This window comes from Ciona robusta, chromosome 10 (genome assembly GCF_009617815.1).
Source record: "Ciona robusta chromosome 10, ASM961781v2".
Taxonomy (NCBI): domain Eukaryota; kingdom Metazoa; phylum Chordata; class Ascidiacea; order Phlebobranchia; family Cionidae; genus Ciona; species Ciona robusta.
This window is the reverse complement of record NC_143244.1, coordinates 5,326,532-5,345,450: the sequence shown is the minus strand read 5'-3', so window position 1 is coordinate 5,345,450 and position 18,919 is coordinate 5,326,532. Positions and strand designations below refer to the sequence as shown.

Genomic DNA, 18,919 nt, shown 5'->3' with positions numbered 1-18,919 from the left:
AACCCGCAATGTATTCTAGTGTCTCTGAAAAAGTAAACCAGTACAGAAAGGATTATAAAATGAGATTCAAATTTATATTTCTTTCATTCATCAATAGCACTGCTTTCTATATCTGTTGGCTGAAATTTCACTGCCTATTGGTACTGTATAACATCTATCACTTTAATAGGCAGCCCAAATGCAGAGGCATGCCTAGTGATTCTTCAGCTTGTATACAAAAATGAGGATATTCCTTATATAACTTATAAGCCATATTCTTGTATGTAATGACTATCTGCTTTAACACTATCTTGTCTATATGCTACTAAGTTTTCTGGGTTATAAAATGCGTAGCTGCAATTCTTATAAACACAGGAAAATGTGACACTTACTATCTCAAATGCTACCATTGCCTTATCTTTCCCTCTTCCTTAATTAGCCATGAATGCCCACGATTAAAACTTTAAATGTTACTAAAACTCTTCTAAAGGTAACCAAATAAAGGTGTGTACCCGCGAAATGTAAAACTTAGTAACATACATCTCACAAAATTAGACACATAGGTAGCAGCATACCGTATTAGCACATACGATCCTCAGCGTTAATACTACAGATATTTGCCCGAACACGGATTCAGTCAAGCGTGACCTGTCTAAACCGGTTATTTGGAGATATATTTAAATATATGGTATATTAGTTGATAAAATTTGCACAAAATGTGGAAAACATTATTGCAAATGATATGAAATAAATATCTGATTAAATAATGCATAAATTAATCCGTAAACGCCGAGAGTTGTTTGTCACGTGGTCTTCAGTTTCCTATCTATATGTTTAGGTATCTATGCTGCCACTGCATTCTATATGAGCCATTCTTTAAATCACCTAAAACAAACAAATTTAGCATGTCCAACACTTTTATTACTTCTTACTGCAATACTGGAAATACAGAAAAATACACTTGAAAACATAATTTCCTTCACTTGAAGATTATAGATCTGTTAATGAAACAGCTTAATAAAAAAATTCTAAATTTGTTAATGATACAGCGTAGTAAAAAAATTCTAACTCTAAAGTGCAAATAGAAGAAAAAAAAGTCAATATGGCAAATGGAATATTGGGTACATAAAATAAATAAAGAGACAGTAGACATATCATTTGATTGACTTGTAGCAGGACAGTATTAGCTTTTGCATACAGAACTTCTTGAATCAAATCCAAAATATTTCCCTATGTCCCTTTGGAATTGCATAAAAGAGTTATATGAACATGGCTTGTTTTTACCTGTAAATAATACACCATAAAATCTTCTTGCAAAATCTGGAAGAATTCTTATACCAACCTGGACAAAAAGCAGTGTCATTGGTAACATCAACGCCATTGAAAAGAATTTTTACAAAGTGCATACCATCTGTTGCTTGCCAAAGCTCAAACACCAAACGACTTGCTAATCTTGGCCACCTACAAAATGGTTTAGGGTTAGCCATTTAAATCTACTAATTGGTGTTAAAATTTATTAATCTTCTATATTTCACTTTTTTACCTATATTCTGGCAAGCCTAGTGCTTGAATTAATGGTGCAAGAGTCAGGTCATGCCCTGAATACAAAACTGCTTTTCTTTGAGCAGCTGAATCTTCCACAACTTGTTTCATATGATTGGTGATATTTTCCAGAAAAGGTTGAATTTGTAACAATGATATATTTCTTGCAGGAGACTCTAGTCGGGTAACTCTGAAAATCAAAACAATTTAATCTAAAAAGTGTCATTTACTACTTAGTATTACCGATCTGCATATTATACATGACACTTTTTGTTATTACTTCCATCTACCTGTTTAGATATTCTTGTTCATTCATTACAACATTTAATTCAGATAGCTCCACACACTCTCCATTTTCATTACATGGCAAAGGAATTTGCTTGCAGATATACCCTGTTACCAACGAATCCATGAGGGGTCCTGCATAAAAGTGTTAAAAGATAAAATGAAAATTGTAAAAAGACACACGCTATAAGAGCATAAATTAATGGATTGGCTTGTGGCTTCACAGTTTTTTTCACACTTTAAATAAATGTCAAATGTTTACCGGTGTGATCTCCAATTCCAGTAATTCTGGAGATATTCTTTATAATAGGATTGTTCCTCTGCCTTTTTAAGTAATTTTGGTACTGAGTTTTCTTTACCTTCTTTTCCAAGGTTTTAACAATTGGGCACACACAGTGTTTCTCACAAAATGTTGGACCCATTGTAAAGGTTATTGGAATCTGCAATGAGACATTTTTTATATTTTTATAGATAAACTGATAAACTCACATGCACTGCCATTGCAAAAAACGAAATCTCCATAAACAAAATAATTCTACAGAGCTTACGTCTTGAAGGTGATAGTTAGGTAAAAAGCCATACAAGAAAGCAACAGCACTTTGAAATGTGCGTCGAACATGAGTGGAACGAACATAGACAAATTTATCTTGAGTGGCAGGGTCTACCAGTTTGTGCTTTCGAATGTAAGCCTCACGCAGCATCAAACCGTTGTGTAAATGTTGTAACTGGTAATGAAAAACAAAACTTTAAAAATGTTTATGTATGTATTCTTTTTATGTTAAAAAAATATGAATGTCACTTACTGCACCAATGACTGTTAATTGGCCTGGACTGCAGACAATCCCTTCGGGCAAAGGTTGTGCGAAATAAGGTAAATGTTGTGAGTTTTGATCCTTCATTATGCTATTTCTATAATTTGATACCAATTTTAATGTGTCAGAGTAGAAATCTGAATAATTTACAAGAAAATCACAGTTTAGAGACTAATTAATACTATATTAGCATCATATATAATAACACACTGTTAGAAACATACTTGAATGTATATTACAAAAGCGGTTTTTGGTTCTGAATTTATGGTACACATTCAAATTCAAAGGTGCTCTGTCTCCATGTCTGATCACTATTTGCACTTGTTTCAATTTCCATCCTTTTTGGCCATTACCTACATGAAAATCAATTGAAAACTTTAATGAGTAGGCTGTCCATTTTAGTGAGTAGGCTGTGTATTTATATAGGATAGGAGACACACATAGACAATAACCTTGATGATGGGATCTACCTAGTTTAAGCTAACGGTAGTTACCCACCTTCTTGCATCTTAAATATGTCATTGCTGTTGGGGAAATTGCAGTAGTATTCAACAGGATTAGGTTTAACCTCCTTTTTAGTATTAACACGAACACCAGGTTGTGTGTGTGGGACCAAAGGAGCAGAAGTGGTTGTAGTTTTGGGTTGCTCTGCACAGTAACAAAAACATGTATTGTAACTTTGTAAGTACACAAGTAAACATGGGCTTTGAAAAATATGTCTGTGCTCCAATTTTGATTCATATTTAGCAGTGACATGAGTAAATTTTAGTCATATTTAGCCAGCATATGAAAAATAAACACATTACCTTTTTTACTTTCCAGCTTATATGAACGATCTGTATTTAGCTGTTTTGCTTTAACTAAAAATAAAATAATGTTTAAAGGGTAATTCAGAGTAAATTATTAGTTACAATAAAGGATATTAAGAGTTAGACCTAAGAACAAATAGAACAGTCAGTATAGTATGAACACGCTTTGTAACACATAATCTATTAATTTAAAACACATTTTACAATGATCTTTGGAACGATATTGCAAAGTCCACATTGTTACTAAGGATATGGAAATAAGGGCAGTTGCAAATAGCATCCATTTTGTAGAGGCTTTCTTCATATTCAGGCTGTGGCCTGTCGTATGCTTTTATTTCACAACATTATTTTAGTTGATTATCAAAAACATTGACTATCCTAAGAAAATGCACTTTAAAATATTTAAAATTTGTATAAAACAACAGCAACAGATAATATAAACAATATTTCACCCGAACACATTGTCAATACACCCGGACCTCTGCTGTCAATCAACCACAAAAAAAGAAAAAGGCAAATAATGCCCACCCCACATAAAATCCGACACAGTCACGTGATGTCTCATATTAAATCCCGCTCACAGACAAAGCATGGTCGTGTCGAATAGTTATCTTTAGTCCCAGAACACTTTTAACCGGAATTTGCATGTAATTTGTGCGTATAACGCGAACATGGGTACATGAGAGTAGTTTGCTTAGTCTTTTACGATTATCTTTTGCGTTCTACGTCTTGATATAGTATGTGCCTGCTATGCAATCGTGTGTTGTTACAGTACGTTAAATTTTAACTGTACCATTTATATTTCATAGTGAACTTTTCGCATTAGAGTGTACTGTGTATAGAGTAAAAAACTTAACAGTCATGGACGAATCACATAAGCCTGTAGAGAAGTTTTGGAACTTTAACATTGAAACAGATGTTCGTGTAATGCAAGGTGCCCCATGTGCTGCACCACCACCCACCCCAGAAATTGAGCATTACCGGGCAAATGTAACAAAAAAACTGAGGGAATTTTACCAAGATCTATGCATGTCCAAAGAAGGCATTGATGCACCAAATGAATCTTTTAATCGTTGGATTATGGAGAGAAAAGTTTACGACAAGGGTCGTGACCCCATGCTGCCAACTGCTTGTACTGATGAAGTTTCACCGGCAATGTTTCGTGAGATAATGTACGACATTCCAATTCGATTATCTAAAATCAAATCCCTATCCGATGCAAGAAAACAACTGTTTCAGTATGCAGACGCTGCGAAAAAAATGATTGAAGCTAGACCTTTCACTGCTGAAGCCAGGAAACTGGTTAAATGGCATGTAGAAGAAACATTTTCATGGCTTAGAAAGGACCAAAATGCACTTATAGATGATTATTTAAATCGACTTGCTCATTTACGCAGACAATGTGGTGCATATTTAGCTGAAGCTGCAAAGTCCTCTGTGGAGGATATATGCCGAACCATGTACCATATGTCCCAAGAATCATCAAAGAAAATACTTGATAAACATGTAGAAGTCCTGCAATTACATAATATTGAAATCCCTGCAGCCCTTCCACCAAGTGGTAGGCTGGAGCTAATTCGACCTATAGTCATGCCTTGCGAGACTCCAAAAGTAGCAGGTATTACACAGGAGATAAACAAACGCCATGTGTGCCTCACCTATAATGGTGAGCTTGTAAGACTAAACTACCTCTACCTGGAAAAGTTAGAAGCCCTTTATAGAATCAGCTGCAAAGATGATCCAAAAATGGAATTATTTTTGCAGCGAGTTTGGTGCTTGTTAAGAAGGTATCAGACATTTTTCGGCCCAAATCAGTATGAAGGTATAATGCTTCAGGGTGCACTACCGTCCACAGTCTTTGAGTGTCTTTATAGCGTTTTTGGAGTGACTATGGAATGCTTTGCTTCACCACTGAACAGTTACTATAAGAATTATTCATCAGCTTTTGCGGATACTGATTGTTACTTTGGTTCAAGTGGACCACTCATGAAGTTGTTTCCTGTTAGTGGCTCGTTTGAGGTTAATCCTCCATTTGCTGAAGAATTAATGGAAGCCATGGTAGACCATTTTGAAAAACTGTTAGCTCAAAGTAATGAACCACTTTCATTTATCGTTTTTGTTCCAGAATGGCGCGATCCAACCCCTATTGCCATTCTGAGAATGGAAACGAGTAAATTTAAAAGGAAACAGGTCCTGGTTCCAGCTTTCGAGCACGAATACCGAAGTGGGTTACAGCATGTCGCCCCTTTAAAAGAAGTCTACCATAAAGCAGTGCACGGGACTATGGTTTTCTTTCTTCAAAATGAAAGTGGTTTCCAAAAATGGGGTCCTACCCAGGACAGACTGCGTAAATTGCTCACTGCTTTTAGGCCAGATGTGCGCAAGCAGATATACAGAACTACGGAATAATGTTATTTACTTTTTGTGTGCCACTGTTTCGAAAAAACTGTAAATTTGACTGATTGCAACATTCATTTTTTGACCATGTATGCGTGAAATACGTCTTTTCAAAACTTCATTTAGGCTCATTCAAAATTGGTTTACGAATACTGCTTTGTACTGTTGTTAAAGCTTACCTTATTTGTTGCTAATAAACTCTCTATTTATGCAGCTTTGAAAAGTCCCAATAAATTACAGAGCTTCTGTGTAATGTATTTTGTTTGTTTTGTGTGTAACACTAGCTTGTAAAAACTGGTTTCTAAATATTGCTGCCGGATTCTAATTATGTGGTCCAATGTATTCATATCGATATGTATCGTGCTGGTATAATATATTGCACTCAAAATGTTCTGTGGGATTTTTCTAAGTTTGGGAAAATATTTTATATTAAAATATCGCAGTAATATTCTATTGCTTTTACCTTGCCTCGTATCTCTATTTAACATGAACTTTTAAAAGTATTTGTCTGTCTGATTTCTGGCTTAATATGTGTATGTTATGATTTATTTGTGTCTAAACTAGGCACCATTTACTGGCCTATTGACTGATGCAAAATTGAACCATGAAAGTATTTTTTTGTTGTAATGCAAATCAAGTTGTTTGAATAATGATTTTACACTTTGGTTTGTATTAGTTCATGTTTTCAATGTGAAAGTAATTCTGTGACATGTACACATCTAGGTGCAGTTTAGGGACATATATACTAATGGCCAACCTGCAGGCCAAAGCGAAGTGGTCAATTGATGACCAGGTTGGCTTCTTTAAGTTCTGTGACTCATTGCCAGAGAAAGCAGATGCCACATACAGGGTATTTGATCACGGTGAATTTTACTCTTCTCACAGCAAAGATGCAGACCTGGCAGCAAAGCATATTTTTAAGTCTTCAACTGTTGTAAAAGAACTTGGAAAAAAAGGTGAAACTCAAATTGCGAAAGTTACGCCACATCAACGCATGCTTGGTTAATGTTTTATTAGTGTTTGAACTTTGAAGTATGTTTGGCTTGTAATTTACGCATGTGCGGTTTAAAATAAACGGATATTAAGGTCAGTTAAAGTTGACAGGTCATTGCGAAATTTGATGTGTGGGAAAGAAAATGATTATATAAGTCCATTTATAAAATTGTTGTACCATTTTAATACAGAGAAAATATAACAATATTATTCGTTATATATTTATATAGGGATATATATACATTTTTTAGTTGAATTGCAAAAGGTTAAGTCAGTTCAACCCTTTTTAATGCAAGGTTAACATTAACAGAAATAATTCTGTTTTTAATATTTTTTAATAATTTTCAGATGCAAAAGTTCCCACTGTATTTTTAAGTCAACTTAATTTTGAATCGCTTGCAAGAGATCTTTTGTTGGTGATGCAATATCGCCTTGAGGTTTATCGACAGTCGTCCAATCGTAAATGGGAACTCGCATACAAAGCTTCACCTGGCAACCTCAACGAGGTAGATTGAGATTCTTTACACCATTTTGCTGTGGTCTGTTGGGTATATAAAGATAGCCAGTACTGGCCGAGATTTTTTCAGTGTGTTTTGCGGCCTCAATCTGTTATTCTTATTGTTACTAGATTAGTATTTCTCAGAAGCGTGGTGCTTTAGTAGTAACACCAATTTTCCATCATGTTTACTGTTTATATTATTTTTTATTAAATACAGCTAGTCACTAGCCTAGTGTAATCACACCAACATTGTGTCTTCGCTGTCTTGTGGTATTTATACCCCCCTGCTACCATTGGTATGTAATGCATAAAATTAAATAGGTTAATATAATAACATAGTGTGATGGCCTGTAACTTGAAGGATACTCTGATTTTTAAAAGTAAGATAGCTATAGAGGTGTTTTGCCATTTGAAGACCAGGAATTCTGGAAAAATTTCACATGTATTTTAAGTAATCATAAAGTAGGTGATTTAAGTCATTTCAACATGACATTAAAAAGTAAAAGTATTTCTCTTTACTTTCATGTTGTTGTTTTTAGACTAAAAATTCTAAAAAAAATAGAATTTTAATTAATGATAAAACAACTTATTCCAATATGACAATAAAAAAAAATAAAAAAATCCATTTTTCTATTTATTTTCAGGTTGAAGATATCCTGTTCAAAAATGTTGACATTGGAGACCAGACATCATCTGCAGTTATCAGTGTTAAGTACACACTTGCTGCCGGTAAGTTCACCTTTTGTTTGCTTGCAGCACTTCTTCATAATCATTAAATATTTGCTGCATACAGGTGGCCAAAGTACAGTAGGTCTTGCGTATGTTGACACTAGATCATGCGAGGTAATGTACGTAGAGTTCTCCGATAATGATCATTTCTCCAATCTCGAATCTGCTATTATACAGCTGGGTCCTAAGGAATGCATTGTGCCAAAACTGGTATGTGGTATTTTTATAGAAAATGATTTGTGTTTTTTAGAGTTTAGGAATATTTATTATTAAAATGGCTTTTGTATTGAAATTTGTTGCTTTTAATGATAGTAATGTGTGCTACAAATGACAATATCTGCCTCTAACTCATATGTGATGGGTTCAAGGCTCGTCGCTGCTCCTGTCTTGGTCATATGTGTTTTTGAGCAAGATACTTAACACGTTAACAGTAATTGCCCCAACCCAGTCACTAATGGCAATGGGTTGTATAATTTGTCAACCAAATGGGAAAAACAATCATCCATAAAGTTACATACATGGTAACCCGTAATCTAGCATGAGGTGTATGAAACAGAACCCCTGTGGTATAACATCTGTCGTTTTCTGACCATGAGATGAGAATAAAGAAAGTTACGTTCATTCATGATCACACACTCACAGTATCTTCCATGCAGGACACCTCCCATGAAGCATCCAAACTTAGCGAAGTTATCAAACGAAGTGGGTTGTTAATTACAGAACGACCAAAGTCAGACTTTAGCACAAAAGACTTGGCACAGGATTTGAAACGATTAATAAAAACTAAAAAAAAGTAAGAATTTATGTTTAAATTGGTGACTGGAGATGTATTTTGATGGGAAAATGAAGAGAAGCATGATATTGGGTTATTTTTTTGTAAAATATTTCTCTCTTTTGAATAACATTTTCTTGTATAGTTTTTTTCTATGAAAAGCTGTGTTCAGTCACTTCAGTGCGAGTGGTAATTAAACTAGTTGTTTACAATACTCTAAAAGTGTGAAGTATGTACTATGTAGTTTAAATACACAGTATATTGCATTGAATCTTAATATATAAATAATTTTGACCTTGAAATAGGCAGTCTGATCAAGATGAAGTCCCAGTAGGAGCATCATGGACATCAGATCATCCTCTCGCATCTTCCTCACTATCCTCCCTCATCCGATACCTGGAGCTCATGAGCAAGGAGGAAAATTTCGGGGAATTTAGGATCCGAAAATTTGAACTTTCCCAATACATGAAGTTGGACAGTGCGGCGTATTCTGCGCTAAATTTGTTCCCAGAGCGCACAGCACAGGGAGTTGCACAGAACTCTAAACCAGTTGATTCATTATATGGATTACTGAACAATTGCCAGACAGTACAGGTTTGTTGTTCATATTTTTTCATTAGTTAATAACTAGCTTAATGCTCATGCATAGGCGCCAAACCGGGGTTGCAGGGTAGGCAGGCAAATCCTGAATTTTTTACACTGCATTTCACATAAACATTTAAAGCAATTAGGGAAAATGTGCTTTCATATGGATCATTGGTTTTCCACTTTAGCTTGTGTTTGTTGGTAATATTAAACTGGTGGTCTGGTTAAGCCTATTTCTAAAAACTCAAATTTGTATTACTAGTATTAAACTGTTTACAAAATAAAAGATCTTTTTGAATCTTGCATGTTTTTGAATAAACCTAGATTTGTTTATATTCATTCAAAAACCTTTACAATACTTTAAGTAAACATAATATACAAGAAACAATGAATTTAAGCTCAGATAGCCATGCAGGTTCTACAACCTATTATTACCCACTAGATTGAATAAATATCTGTTAGTGTCTTGCCACACAGATACACCTATTCTATCACTATCAGTATCACAGGAAACATATGGCCATTACATCTGTGTTAAAACTGATACCCTTCACTTGCATATCCCGTTGCAAACTTGCAAGTGTTAACCAGTAACTGAGGTCCCTTTTTCTTTTCGTCTTAATGTAAAAACTTTTTTTTTGCCCCAATGCAGCAAATCTTAATTCTCTAATATTTCCAGGGCCAGAGGCTTCTCTCACGGTGGATTAAACAACCTCTTATTGATGTCAACATCCTGGAAGAGAGGTTGAGCATCGTAGAGGCTTTCGTAGATTGCTCTGAACTAAGAAGATCATTAGTCGACGAACATCTTAAAAAACTTCCTGATTTTGACAGGTAACAACAACTGAAAAACTCAATTTGTTTATTTTTATAGTTCTAATATTATCAACAGTTTGTTGAAACTTAAAAAACAGTTTTTTCGTCATGCGTTACATGCTTAAAGATATATAATATTTCTGTTAAATTTTGTTATCATCCTATAATATTTCTGATGCATTTTTACAAGTTTTTATTTTTTTTGTTTTACCTGTACAAGTCTATTTGCTAGTTTGCAATTGCATTAGATATTTACTTTTTAATAGTGTGACTGTGTAAAGATCCAAAGAAGATTAAACTCAGAGTAGTAAAGATATAAAACATGTTTCATACTTGTAACATTTCTTTCAGGCTTTCTAAAAAATTCCACCGCAAAAAAGCAACTTTGCAAGATTCCTATCGTGTTTATCAGGTACTTTATCATTTAAAAAAATAATATTATATTTTTTAACTGTAATAATATTACAAACATAAAAATAATATTACAAACACTCTTAAATTTAAAGTACCACAGCTTACTTTTACTGAAAAGAAAAATAGGCTTACAACAAATAAACATTCACTACATAAGCGTCAAACTTTTATAAACACAGGAAAGGCTGTTTACTTTAAGTTAAACACATTATCTTTTAAAAAGGATTATGTTAGACACATAATCCTTTAAAAATAAATTCATGTAATTATTTGTAATGTTTACTGACTTTTTCAATGTAGAAAATGCCACAGTTGTATAACATACAGATACTGCCACTTCCTGCATATGTCTAACTGCAATTTGACGGTTTTTAATTAATAACCCCTTTCCTTCCAGGCCATAAAACAAATGCCATATGTCTGTGAAAGCATAGACAGACACGCAGAAGCGTTGGAAAACAATTACAACTTGCTACGTGAAACTTTTCTTAACCCAATTCACCAACTATCTTTGGATTTTGAGAAATTTACAGAAATGTTGGAGACAACACTTGATTTTAAACTGGTGAGAAAAACTGTTTAAAAATTTACCAAAAATTGCAGAAATAGCTTATTAAGCATATGTTGTAATGAAAACATTCATTGTGCAACTTTAGTGAACATATAAATAGTAATGTTGAGGTGTTACAAAAAATCATGCTTTTTTTTCTAAATTCACACAGATTGAGAAGCATGAGTTTATGGTTAAATGCGACTTTGATCCTGAATTGAAACGACTCCGTGGGAAAATGGACGACATAGAAGAAGAAATGAATGAAAGTTTCACTCAAGCTGCCGATCAACTTGGTTTGGAAAAAGGAAAAACAATAAAGGTAAAAACATCATTGAACCAAGTTATTCTAATTATAGTTTTAGCTAATAGATCTGATATTATATTGAGTTTTGGGTTGGATTTTTGTACATTTTTAAGTTCTTTTTCAATGTCGAGTTATGTAACTGAATTAATCATGTTCTTGACTTTTTAAGTTGCTTTTCAATGAAAAATTTTCTACTTAATCATTTTGTACGGTTTTGTGTATACATTCATACGTTTTATGTCATTTTACAAGGTTTGGTACTCGTATTATTTGAACATAAAACTACACAGGTATATAATACATACATTAACATTACAGATACGATTTTTAATACCTAAAAGCCTCCACTCCACAGTTATGGTCAATACCCCACAATAAGTTATCTCTACTTTCAGCTTGAACTCGCCCCACAGTTCGGCTACGTGTTCCGCGTCACTTGTAAAGAAGAGAAATCCCTTCGACAGAATAAAAAATTCACAACTCTTGATACGAACAAAGCTGGAGTGAGGTAAATCTAAATGCTTATAATATTGTTGTGGACAAAATTATAACATTAATATGTCATAATGTGCGAATCATTTAGTTAGAATTAAAGATATAGGGACATGTTCGTTTATCTACGAAACGCCTGGTTTTATCGCAGCTTTTGCTACAGAATTATTAAAAACTTTAGTTCGGCGTCGTTGCACAGTCGTTACCGTGTCAGCCTTTGGGCTTGAAGATATAGATTCAAAGCTCGACGTTGCTACTTGCTACCATTGTGAGTGCATGTGTCCTAGTGGTCACTAATGGGTTGCCCAAGCTGTCAGTCATACAGACAAAAAACAATCACGGCAAAGTTACATACCTGGTAACTTGTAAGTGAGCACGAGGTGTATAAACACCCTTGTTATAACGACTGTCGTTTTCGGGCGAGGATAAAGCAAGTTACATTTAATCTATCATTCAGGTTCGTCAACACACAGCTACAGCAGCTCAGCGACGACTACCAGGACTGTCGAGCCGCGTATGAGGCACAGCAGGACGCTGTTGTCATGGAGATTATGACGATAGCATGCGGGTATGCTGAACCTATGCGATCGCTGGGTGACGTCATTGCAAAACTGGATGTATTGTTGTCTTTTGCGCAGGTAAGAGAAATTTTCAAACATAATTACACCTGTGGAAAAACATAAAAAACATAATTACAAAAACATAATTACACCTGTGGTTCAGGCAGGATGTATAGCGTGTAACAGGAATACGATGTTTTGGTTTGTTATAATAATTATGATTTGGAGTTGATTAAATATACAGAAATAAAGAGGTATATCAAACGGAACACCCTTGTTATAACGACTGTCGTTGACACGCCATGCTAGGATCAAATAAGTATCATCATTCATTCAAGTGTCAATTATTTATCTTTACGCGGCGGAACTACACAGAGGGTCTACTATTGCAAACTACAAAAAAACATTGTAATTTTAACCCCCTGCTCACTGTTGCAGTCTAAAACATGCTCATTTGTTGAGGTTGTTATAATGTTTTTTTAAAAAACCTCTGGGATACAATTACGTCTAACGTGTACAACCATTTTAGTATATAGCATAGTACACAAACCTGTTTTTACACACAGGCCGCAGTCACGGCTCCCACCCCGTACGTTCGTCCCGTTCTTCAGTCGCTTGGAACCGGTTTAAACCTGATTAAACTGGACCAGTGCAGGCATCCATGCGTGGAGAGGCAGGACGACGTGTCATTCATCCCTAACGATTTGCTGCTGAAAAAAGACGAACACAACTTTATTATTGTAACAGGTGCTATTAGCTACTCTTATTCACCGGCCAAGTTATGATTTTGATTTATTTAAACTTGATTTTTCTGTAGTTTTTTTTAAGTTTTCCTTTTGTCTCTGTTCTAGTTGTAAATTTTATTTAAAATTTTATTCTTTTTGTAACGCTATTTTGAAAAAAAATATTTTACAATTTATTTCTTTTTCAAACACATAATTTACGATTGTTTAACAAGTTTTTTTAAACTATCAATCTTTCTCTATAAAATCGATATTTTTTACATTTCAGGTCCTAACATGGGGGGAAAATCGACATACATTCGTCAAATAGGAGTCGCTGTTCTAATGGCGCAGATCGGTTGTTTTGTTCCGTGTGGTGGCGCTACAGTGACGATGGTCGATGCAATCTTAGCCCGTGTCGGCGCCGGTGATTGCCAGGTAATTAACTTGTTCTGTATGCGTGTTTGGAAAATTAAACTTGTATGCAGCCATTCCTTGTTTAATCAATCAAATCACTATGTTAGGTTTCGGTGACAACACATTTATAAAACAAGTAGATCTATACTGATCAAGTTGCAGAAAATAAGCCCGAACCAAAACGTAATATAGCGATTTCATAGGTTATAAACGGTATTGGTTACGTACATAATGTGCAAAACGGTATCCACCTTACCCCACAGTACCATATGCCACTGCTGAAAGCGACTAGTGCATATTCATTAATTTTTTCAACTGACCTTTTTTCATATATAGTACGATGGGGGAAGATGGGACGCCTTTCATTTTATTTTTTCGTCCCCTTTTTTAGTAAATGAAAACCGTATCCTCACGACTCCTATAGACCGTTGTTAAGTGTTTAGAACACGATCAGAGTATATACCTATTCTGTACGAAAGGTGTCCCGTCTCCCCCCATTACTATTTCATACCACACTTAAATCCCATAGGCGCAAGGTGTATCCACTTTCATGGCAGAAATGTTGGAAACCTCGTCCATTCTACGTTCTGCGACGTCCAATTCCCTCATAATCATTGATGAACTCGGTAAATGAAAACCAAGTCTTATTTTAATAAATTTGAAACAGCTGTTTTTAAATCAGATTCTGATTTTATACAGACCAATGCTGGCCTTGATCCCATGACCCATGGCGTGCTACGCTGCGGGACCTTACCCACATAGAATAGAGTATAAACATTATAGGAACTCGTATTGTACGCAGAGGAACAACCACTTGTGTTTTTACATTGATTTTTTTTTTATAAATAGGCCGTATTAAAAGTGTTTAAAATTTAATACACCACAGGGCTGTAATTCGGTTGTACCACAAAAAAATCATCATAACTTTAAAGACCAATCGTATATATATAGTTTTAGATCATGCCCCACATAATCCTACAGTATATTTCATTCCAAAGACTCTGGCCTATTATTTTATCTCATAACATATCGGGGTGATCCTTTGATTAAAACCATATTGTTCCGTGGTACCTTAACGTCTTATTATTTCCTTGAACGAATTAAGTTTATGGCCTATAGCCCTACCGGCCCATAAACCGTTTCTTGTCCTCAGAGACACTTATATGCTTACGAGGTTGATGTATTTTAGGTCGCATATTAACTCGATACAAAGCAGCTAAGCCGCGGGCTAATGAGAACACAGGCCGCTTTAAACGGCTTCTATACAGCTGTCCCGTTCCGTACAATCCAATTACCGAAATTAGATTCAACCACCATGCACCGCAACACATCATATCAGTTATAGCGAAATATTGAATAGGCAATGTGTGCCGGTGGATCGCGGCCTAATTAACTCTGCATGACCTTGTTGTCTTTGCAGGACACAGCCGTCGCTATTAATAACGCGCCCACGCGTCCGATGTTGCCCTGCCAGTGATTTTCAATGCCGTAAAAGTAATACGTTATTTATACTGCGGAATTCGGCGCTTCGATCTTATAACTGTCCAGGCTTTGTAGTTATATATAAGCGGCTGGATGCGTCAACGAATTGCATAACTCCAGTTAGTTTAGCATCTTGCTAGACATTGCTGCATATGTTGCAAGCATACGAATCGCTACCAAACCTGTGTACTGTGGGGTAACTTGGGATCCTGTGGGGTCAGATGGGATACCGATAGCACCTAAATACCATATACCTTTATTTAAGCAATTAGCAACGCTCCTTTGGTGTCGCGGGGCTACAGTTATATAATTCTGTTAATGTTCTAAGTTTGCTCCAAAAATAGGTCGAAAAAAGAGACGGAAAACGTCACATCTTACCCCACCCTACTATATATCAAAATTTATTAAAATCGTATTTTAACCTATAGGTCGTGGGACGTCAACTTATGATGGTTTTGGCCTCGCATGGGCTATTTCCCGCCACGTGGCACTAGAGATCAGAGCTGCTTGCCTCTTTGCAACACACTTTCACGAGATGACGTCACTGGCAGATGAGGTGACGTCAGCGGTGAATTACCACGTCACAGCTCTGACGTCATCAAACGAAAACGTCGATTCCCATATAACGATGTTGTACCAAGTTAAACCAGGTACGAGAATAAATAAATTGATTAATTAATTTAACTTACTTATCCTGACGTAGAGGGGCAACGACAGTCGTTATAACAGTGGCGTTCTGTTTCATACACCTCATGGCCGCTTACGAGTTATGTAACTTTGTGGTTGATTTTGGGATTTTTTTAATATAGGCTTGTCATTTTTGGCAACCCATAAGGAACCACTGGTTTATATTGGGGCAACTGCCGTTAAGTGTTGGACCCAGTGTAGTATTTATCACATATGTAGTCAGATCTGCATTCTTGTAAACAAATTTGTTTAAATGTTTACTGTGAATAACGCTGTGCAGAAAATTTTAGGGTAGGCCTGCCTACCTTGCCGCCCCACGCTCGGCGCCCATGGATGGACTGTTATGTTCGTATCGCAATATACTTCTTGTTATATCTAGAGCAATCATGTTTATTCATCTTACCTTAAACCCGCAAACTCGGTTTTTCTTTGAACCCAACGCATAAATCTATTCGTGCGTTGAAACCGCAATTTTCGTGCCTCGCGCAAAACACAATCTGCGGTTGCATCGAATTACTTCAGCTGCAAATAAAACGCAAGCACGTTGGGTGCGTCAAATTTCAAGCAGTTTACACTTCAAATAAAGCTCAAGGCGTGAAATTTTCTTAATTTTGAAAAAAAAAGTTTTTTTTTGTATAAATGCTGCTATAGATTCATGAACGCCAAACCGCACGTAACTTATAGTAGGGTGGGGGAAGATGGGACACCTTTTCGTTTAGTTTTCCCTTTCCATTTGGTTAAAAACAAAAAACATTCAATGAATTATAAAACCGTATCCTCACGACTTCCACAGACCGTTGTTAATTGTTTAAAACACGATCAGGCTATTTGGATATAATGTATTAAAGGTGTCCCATCTCCCCCCCACCCTACTATATAAGTATAACTTATAGATAAGAACTGTAGATCTGTTTTATACATTCTCGCATTTTTAAGCTTTCCAAAATATAAAATACAATGATTCCTAAACTCCTACATTCAACTTCATTCTTTGTTGCCCAATTTTTGGAGACACCCGATTTTACACCCATGCTTATTCAACTATCACTTCCAGGTTCATGCGACAAGAGCTTTGGTATCCACGTAGCAGAATGTGTGGATTTCCCTCTTTCAGTTATAAACGCCGCCAAGCGTAAGGCGGCAGAATTAGAGGATTGTTACGTCACTGATACGTCAAAGGAGGACGACGACGGAAGAAAAAGGAGAAAAACAAAATCGGTAACTTATTTTTATCTTCTTATTCCATTTTCTCGTCCCATTTGGTAGTAAACAAAGACCATTTAAGAATTATAAAACCGTATCCTCACTGCTCCCATATAGTGCCGTAGACTGTTGCTATTATGAACTAAAGGATTCAAAATCACAAAACAATAATCACCCAGTCAGCTTCATACGCGCGATAATTCGTAAGCGCGCTATAAATGTATGAAACAGAACATCAGTGTTATACCGACTGCCGTTGCCTTGCCACGCAAGCATGTGAAATAAATCACATTCAAATACATTCATCCACGTTTTCTCAATTAATGCCTACCGAACCTCCCATCTCTTTCCAGCGTAGAAAATGAATTTCTGCGGTAAGCTACGCGTACGTCGAAGTGGTTCAGCAAAACTAATGCCCGCGTTATTAAATTTAAAATGTACAGAGGCCACCAATACACTTACAGTCTTCAGAAATATTTAAATCATTATTAAAAGAGTCCATGTTTTGCCCTTAAACCGTTTTATTAAACGCGTTTTGTGCATTGGGTATACTACTTAGACATAGTGACTTCGAATTGCCCTGTAAAAAGCCTGGTCAAAACAAATCGTCAGCCGTTTACAGGATGTTCTATTCTACATAGGTAAGGTCCCACGGCGTTTAAGCCTTGAACCTAAGGGTTTAAGCCAGGTTTGCCTATTACTCCACTGGTTGACAAGAAAACGGAATGAAAACTGTTCCATCTTACCCTACCAGTTTGTTCCATCTTACCTCACTAACTTGTCCCGTGTGTTACCCCACAAACCTATCCTATCTTACCCCATCAACTTCCATCTTACCTCACTAACTTGTCCCGTGTTACCCCACAATCCTATCCTATCTTACCCCATCAACTTCCACGCAGGACGGTGAAGAAATTGTGCGAGATTTCCTGCGTGCAGTGAAGCGTGAACAGTGGAACAAACTTTCGGAATCCGAAGCTTGCGCGAAGTTTTCCGAACTCAAACGCACAGTTGCTTCTTCTGACAACGAATACGTAGCAGGCATTCTTCGAGGCCTGGAAGCTCAGTCTTAGTTTAGTTTCTTCATATATCTAAACAGTTCTTTGCTGCCATACAAAATCCCGGTTTTAAAATCCTTTTCTTCGTTTTGTTCTTTTCGCTGTATTTTACAATCTAAACACTGCCGTTTTCTACTTCTGTTTCCCATCGGTTTATATACTGTACTGCTGTTTGGCGCAATAAACTCCACGACGATTTATTTCAGCACCACCGCAATAGGTCTTGCGCAAAACAGACGGAATCTGACGCAAATTCTTTTAGGAAGAACGAAAATTGAATTCTCAGTGATTGATTTTGTATTGAGCGCATGACACTAAACAGTGAAGAGTTCTAAGATTTTAACTGTTTATAAATAGGAAAGTGAACCTATATCTACAATGTGTGACTCTTTGCATGTTTCACGATTTTGTTTTACGAAGTTACAATACCAAAGTGCTAAGAAACTATCCTGTAATACTGCTGTAAAAACGCTAGAACTTCAGTCCGTTTCGTCATTTCCTGCCTAAACTAAATTAACCGTACATATATAGGTGTCAACGACTATTGAGAATAACATGTTTGATCACAACAGCAAACAAGCTACAGTTTTATACCCCAAGTATATAAAAACAGCACGCACAGAGTCGACACGGTTAATTTGTTATAGAGGGCCAGCTTCCGTATAGTCACTTGTTAAGCGATGTCGGAGGCTAAGATGGTCCTGTTATCATTCTCTTATCGTATCATTTACAGTAAACGCAGAGTAATATCAGAATTATATAACCATATTCTCATGCCCCAAAATAGCGTTGCTGATTGATAAAAATAG

General features: G+C 35.9%; 3 protein-coding genes across 5 annotated transcripts; 2 read left to right on the top strand and 1 right to left on the bottom strand.

The window, feature by feature from the left end:
* Positions 1-952: 952 nt before the first annotated feature.
* Positions 953-3,904, bottom strand: LOC149729890 (2-phosphoxylose phosphatase 1-like). 3 transcript variants are annotated; one of them, XM_089886558.1, is made up of 11 exons: positions 3,880-3,904; positions 3,425-3,478; positions 3,117-3,266; positions 2,843-2,971; positions 2,610-2,755; positions 2,355-2,531; positions 2,069-2,246; positions 1,812-1,941; positions 1,523-1,711; positions 1,322-1,440; positions 953-1,263 (listed from the first exon to the last, which is right to left on the bottom strand). In XM_089886558.1, exons 1-11 carry the CDS (start codon positions 3,887-3,889, stop codon positions 1,163-1,165), a joined length of 1,383 nt encoding a protein of 460 aa, XP_089742684.1. In that variant the 5' UTR covers positions 3,890-3,904; the 3' UTR covers positions 953-1,162. The 3 variants fall into 3 exon arrangements, with proteins under 3 accessions (XP_089742684.1, XP_089742683.1, XP_089742685.1); XM_089886557.1 differs by lacking the exon at positions 3,880-3,904 and adding an exon at positions 3,632-3,851; XM_089886559.1 differs by lacking the exon at positions 3,880-3,904 and adding an exon at positions 3,632-3,852 and having other exon boundaries at positions 1,193-1,321; positions 1,388-1,440.
* Positions 3,905-4,288: 384 nt separating this feature from the next.
* LOC149729889 (mRNA (2'-O-methyladenosine-N(6)-)-methyltransferase-like) lies at positions 4,289-6,547 on the top strand. Its single transcript, XM_089886553.1, has one exon. The coding sequence runs from the start codon at positions 4,289-4,291 to the stop codon at positions 5,834-5,836; it is 1,548 nt and encodes a 515-aa protein (XP_089742679.1). The 3' UTR covers positions 5,837-6,547.
* Positions 6,534-18,310, top strand: LOC149729888 (DNA mismatch repair protein Msh2-like). The gene is made up of 18 exons (XM_089886533.1): positions 6,534-6,780; positions 7,166-7,323; positions 7,961-8,045; positions 8,110-8,255; positions 8,702-8,838; positions 9,123-9,411; positions 10,082-10,236; positions 10,570-10,630; positions 11,030-11,197; positions 11,355-11,504; positions 11,885-11,997; positions 12,439-12,619; positions 13,108-13,288; positions 13,553-13,701; positions 14,210-14,306; positions 15,591-15,812; positions 16,904-17,067; positions 17,955-18,310. The coding sequence occupies exons 1-18, from the start codon at positions 6,534-6,536 to the stop codon at positions 18,123-18,125; spliced, it is 2,874 nt and encodes a 957-aa protein (XP_089742659.1). The 3' UTR covers positions 18,126-18,310.
* Positions 18,311-18,919: the final 609 nt, after the last annotated feature.

Bases quoted from the DNA above. Each gene is read 5' to 3' on its own strand.
- LOC149729890 (XM_089886557.1), bottom strand. From the start codon at position 3,731: ATGAAGAAAGCCTCTACAAAATGGATGCTATTTGCAACTGCCCTTATT. The intron at 2,532-2,609 runs GTAAGTGACATT...TTTCATTACCAG, and splicing joins AATTAACAGTCATTGGTGCA to TTACAACATTTACACAACGG. The intron at 1,264-1,321 runs GTTGGTATAAGA...TATTATTTACAG, and splicing joins TGACACTGCTTTTTGTCCAG to GTAAAAACAAGCCATGTTCA.
- LOC149729889 (XM_089886553.1), top strand. From the start codon at position 4,289: ATGGACGAATCACATAAGCCTGTAGAGAAGTTTTGGAACTTTAACATT.
- LOC149729888 (XM_089886533.1), top strand. From the start codon at position 6,534: ATGTACACATCTAGGTGCAGTTTAGGGACATATATACTAATGGCCAAC. The intron at 8,046-8,109 runs GTAAGTTCACCT...TGCTGCATACAG, and splicing joins TAAGTACACACTTGCTGCCG to GTGGCCAAAGTACAGTAGGT. The intron at 8,839-9,122 runs GTAAGAATTTAT...ACCTTGAAATAG, and splicing joins TTAATAAAAACTAAAAAAAA to GCAGTCTGATCAAGATGAAG.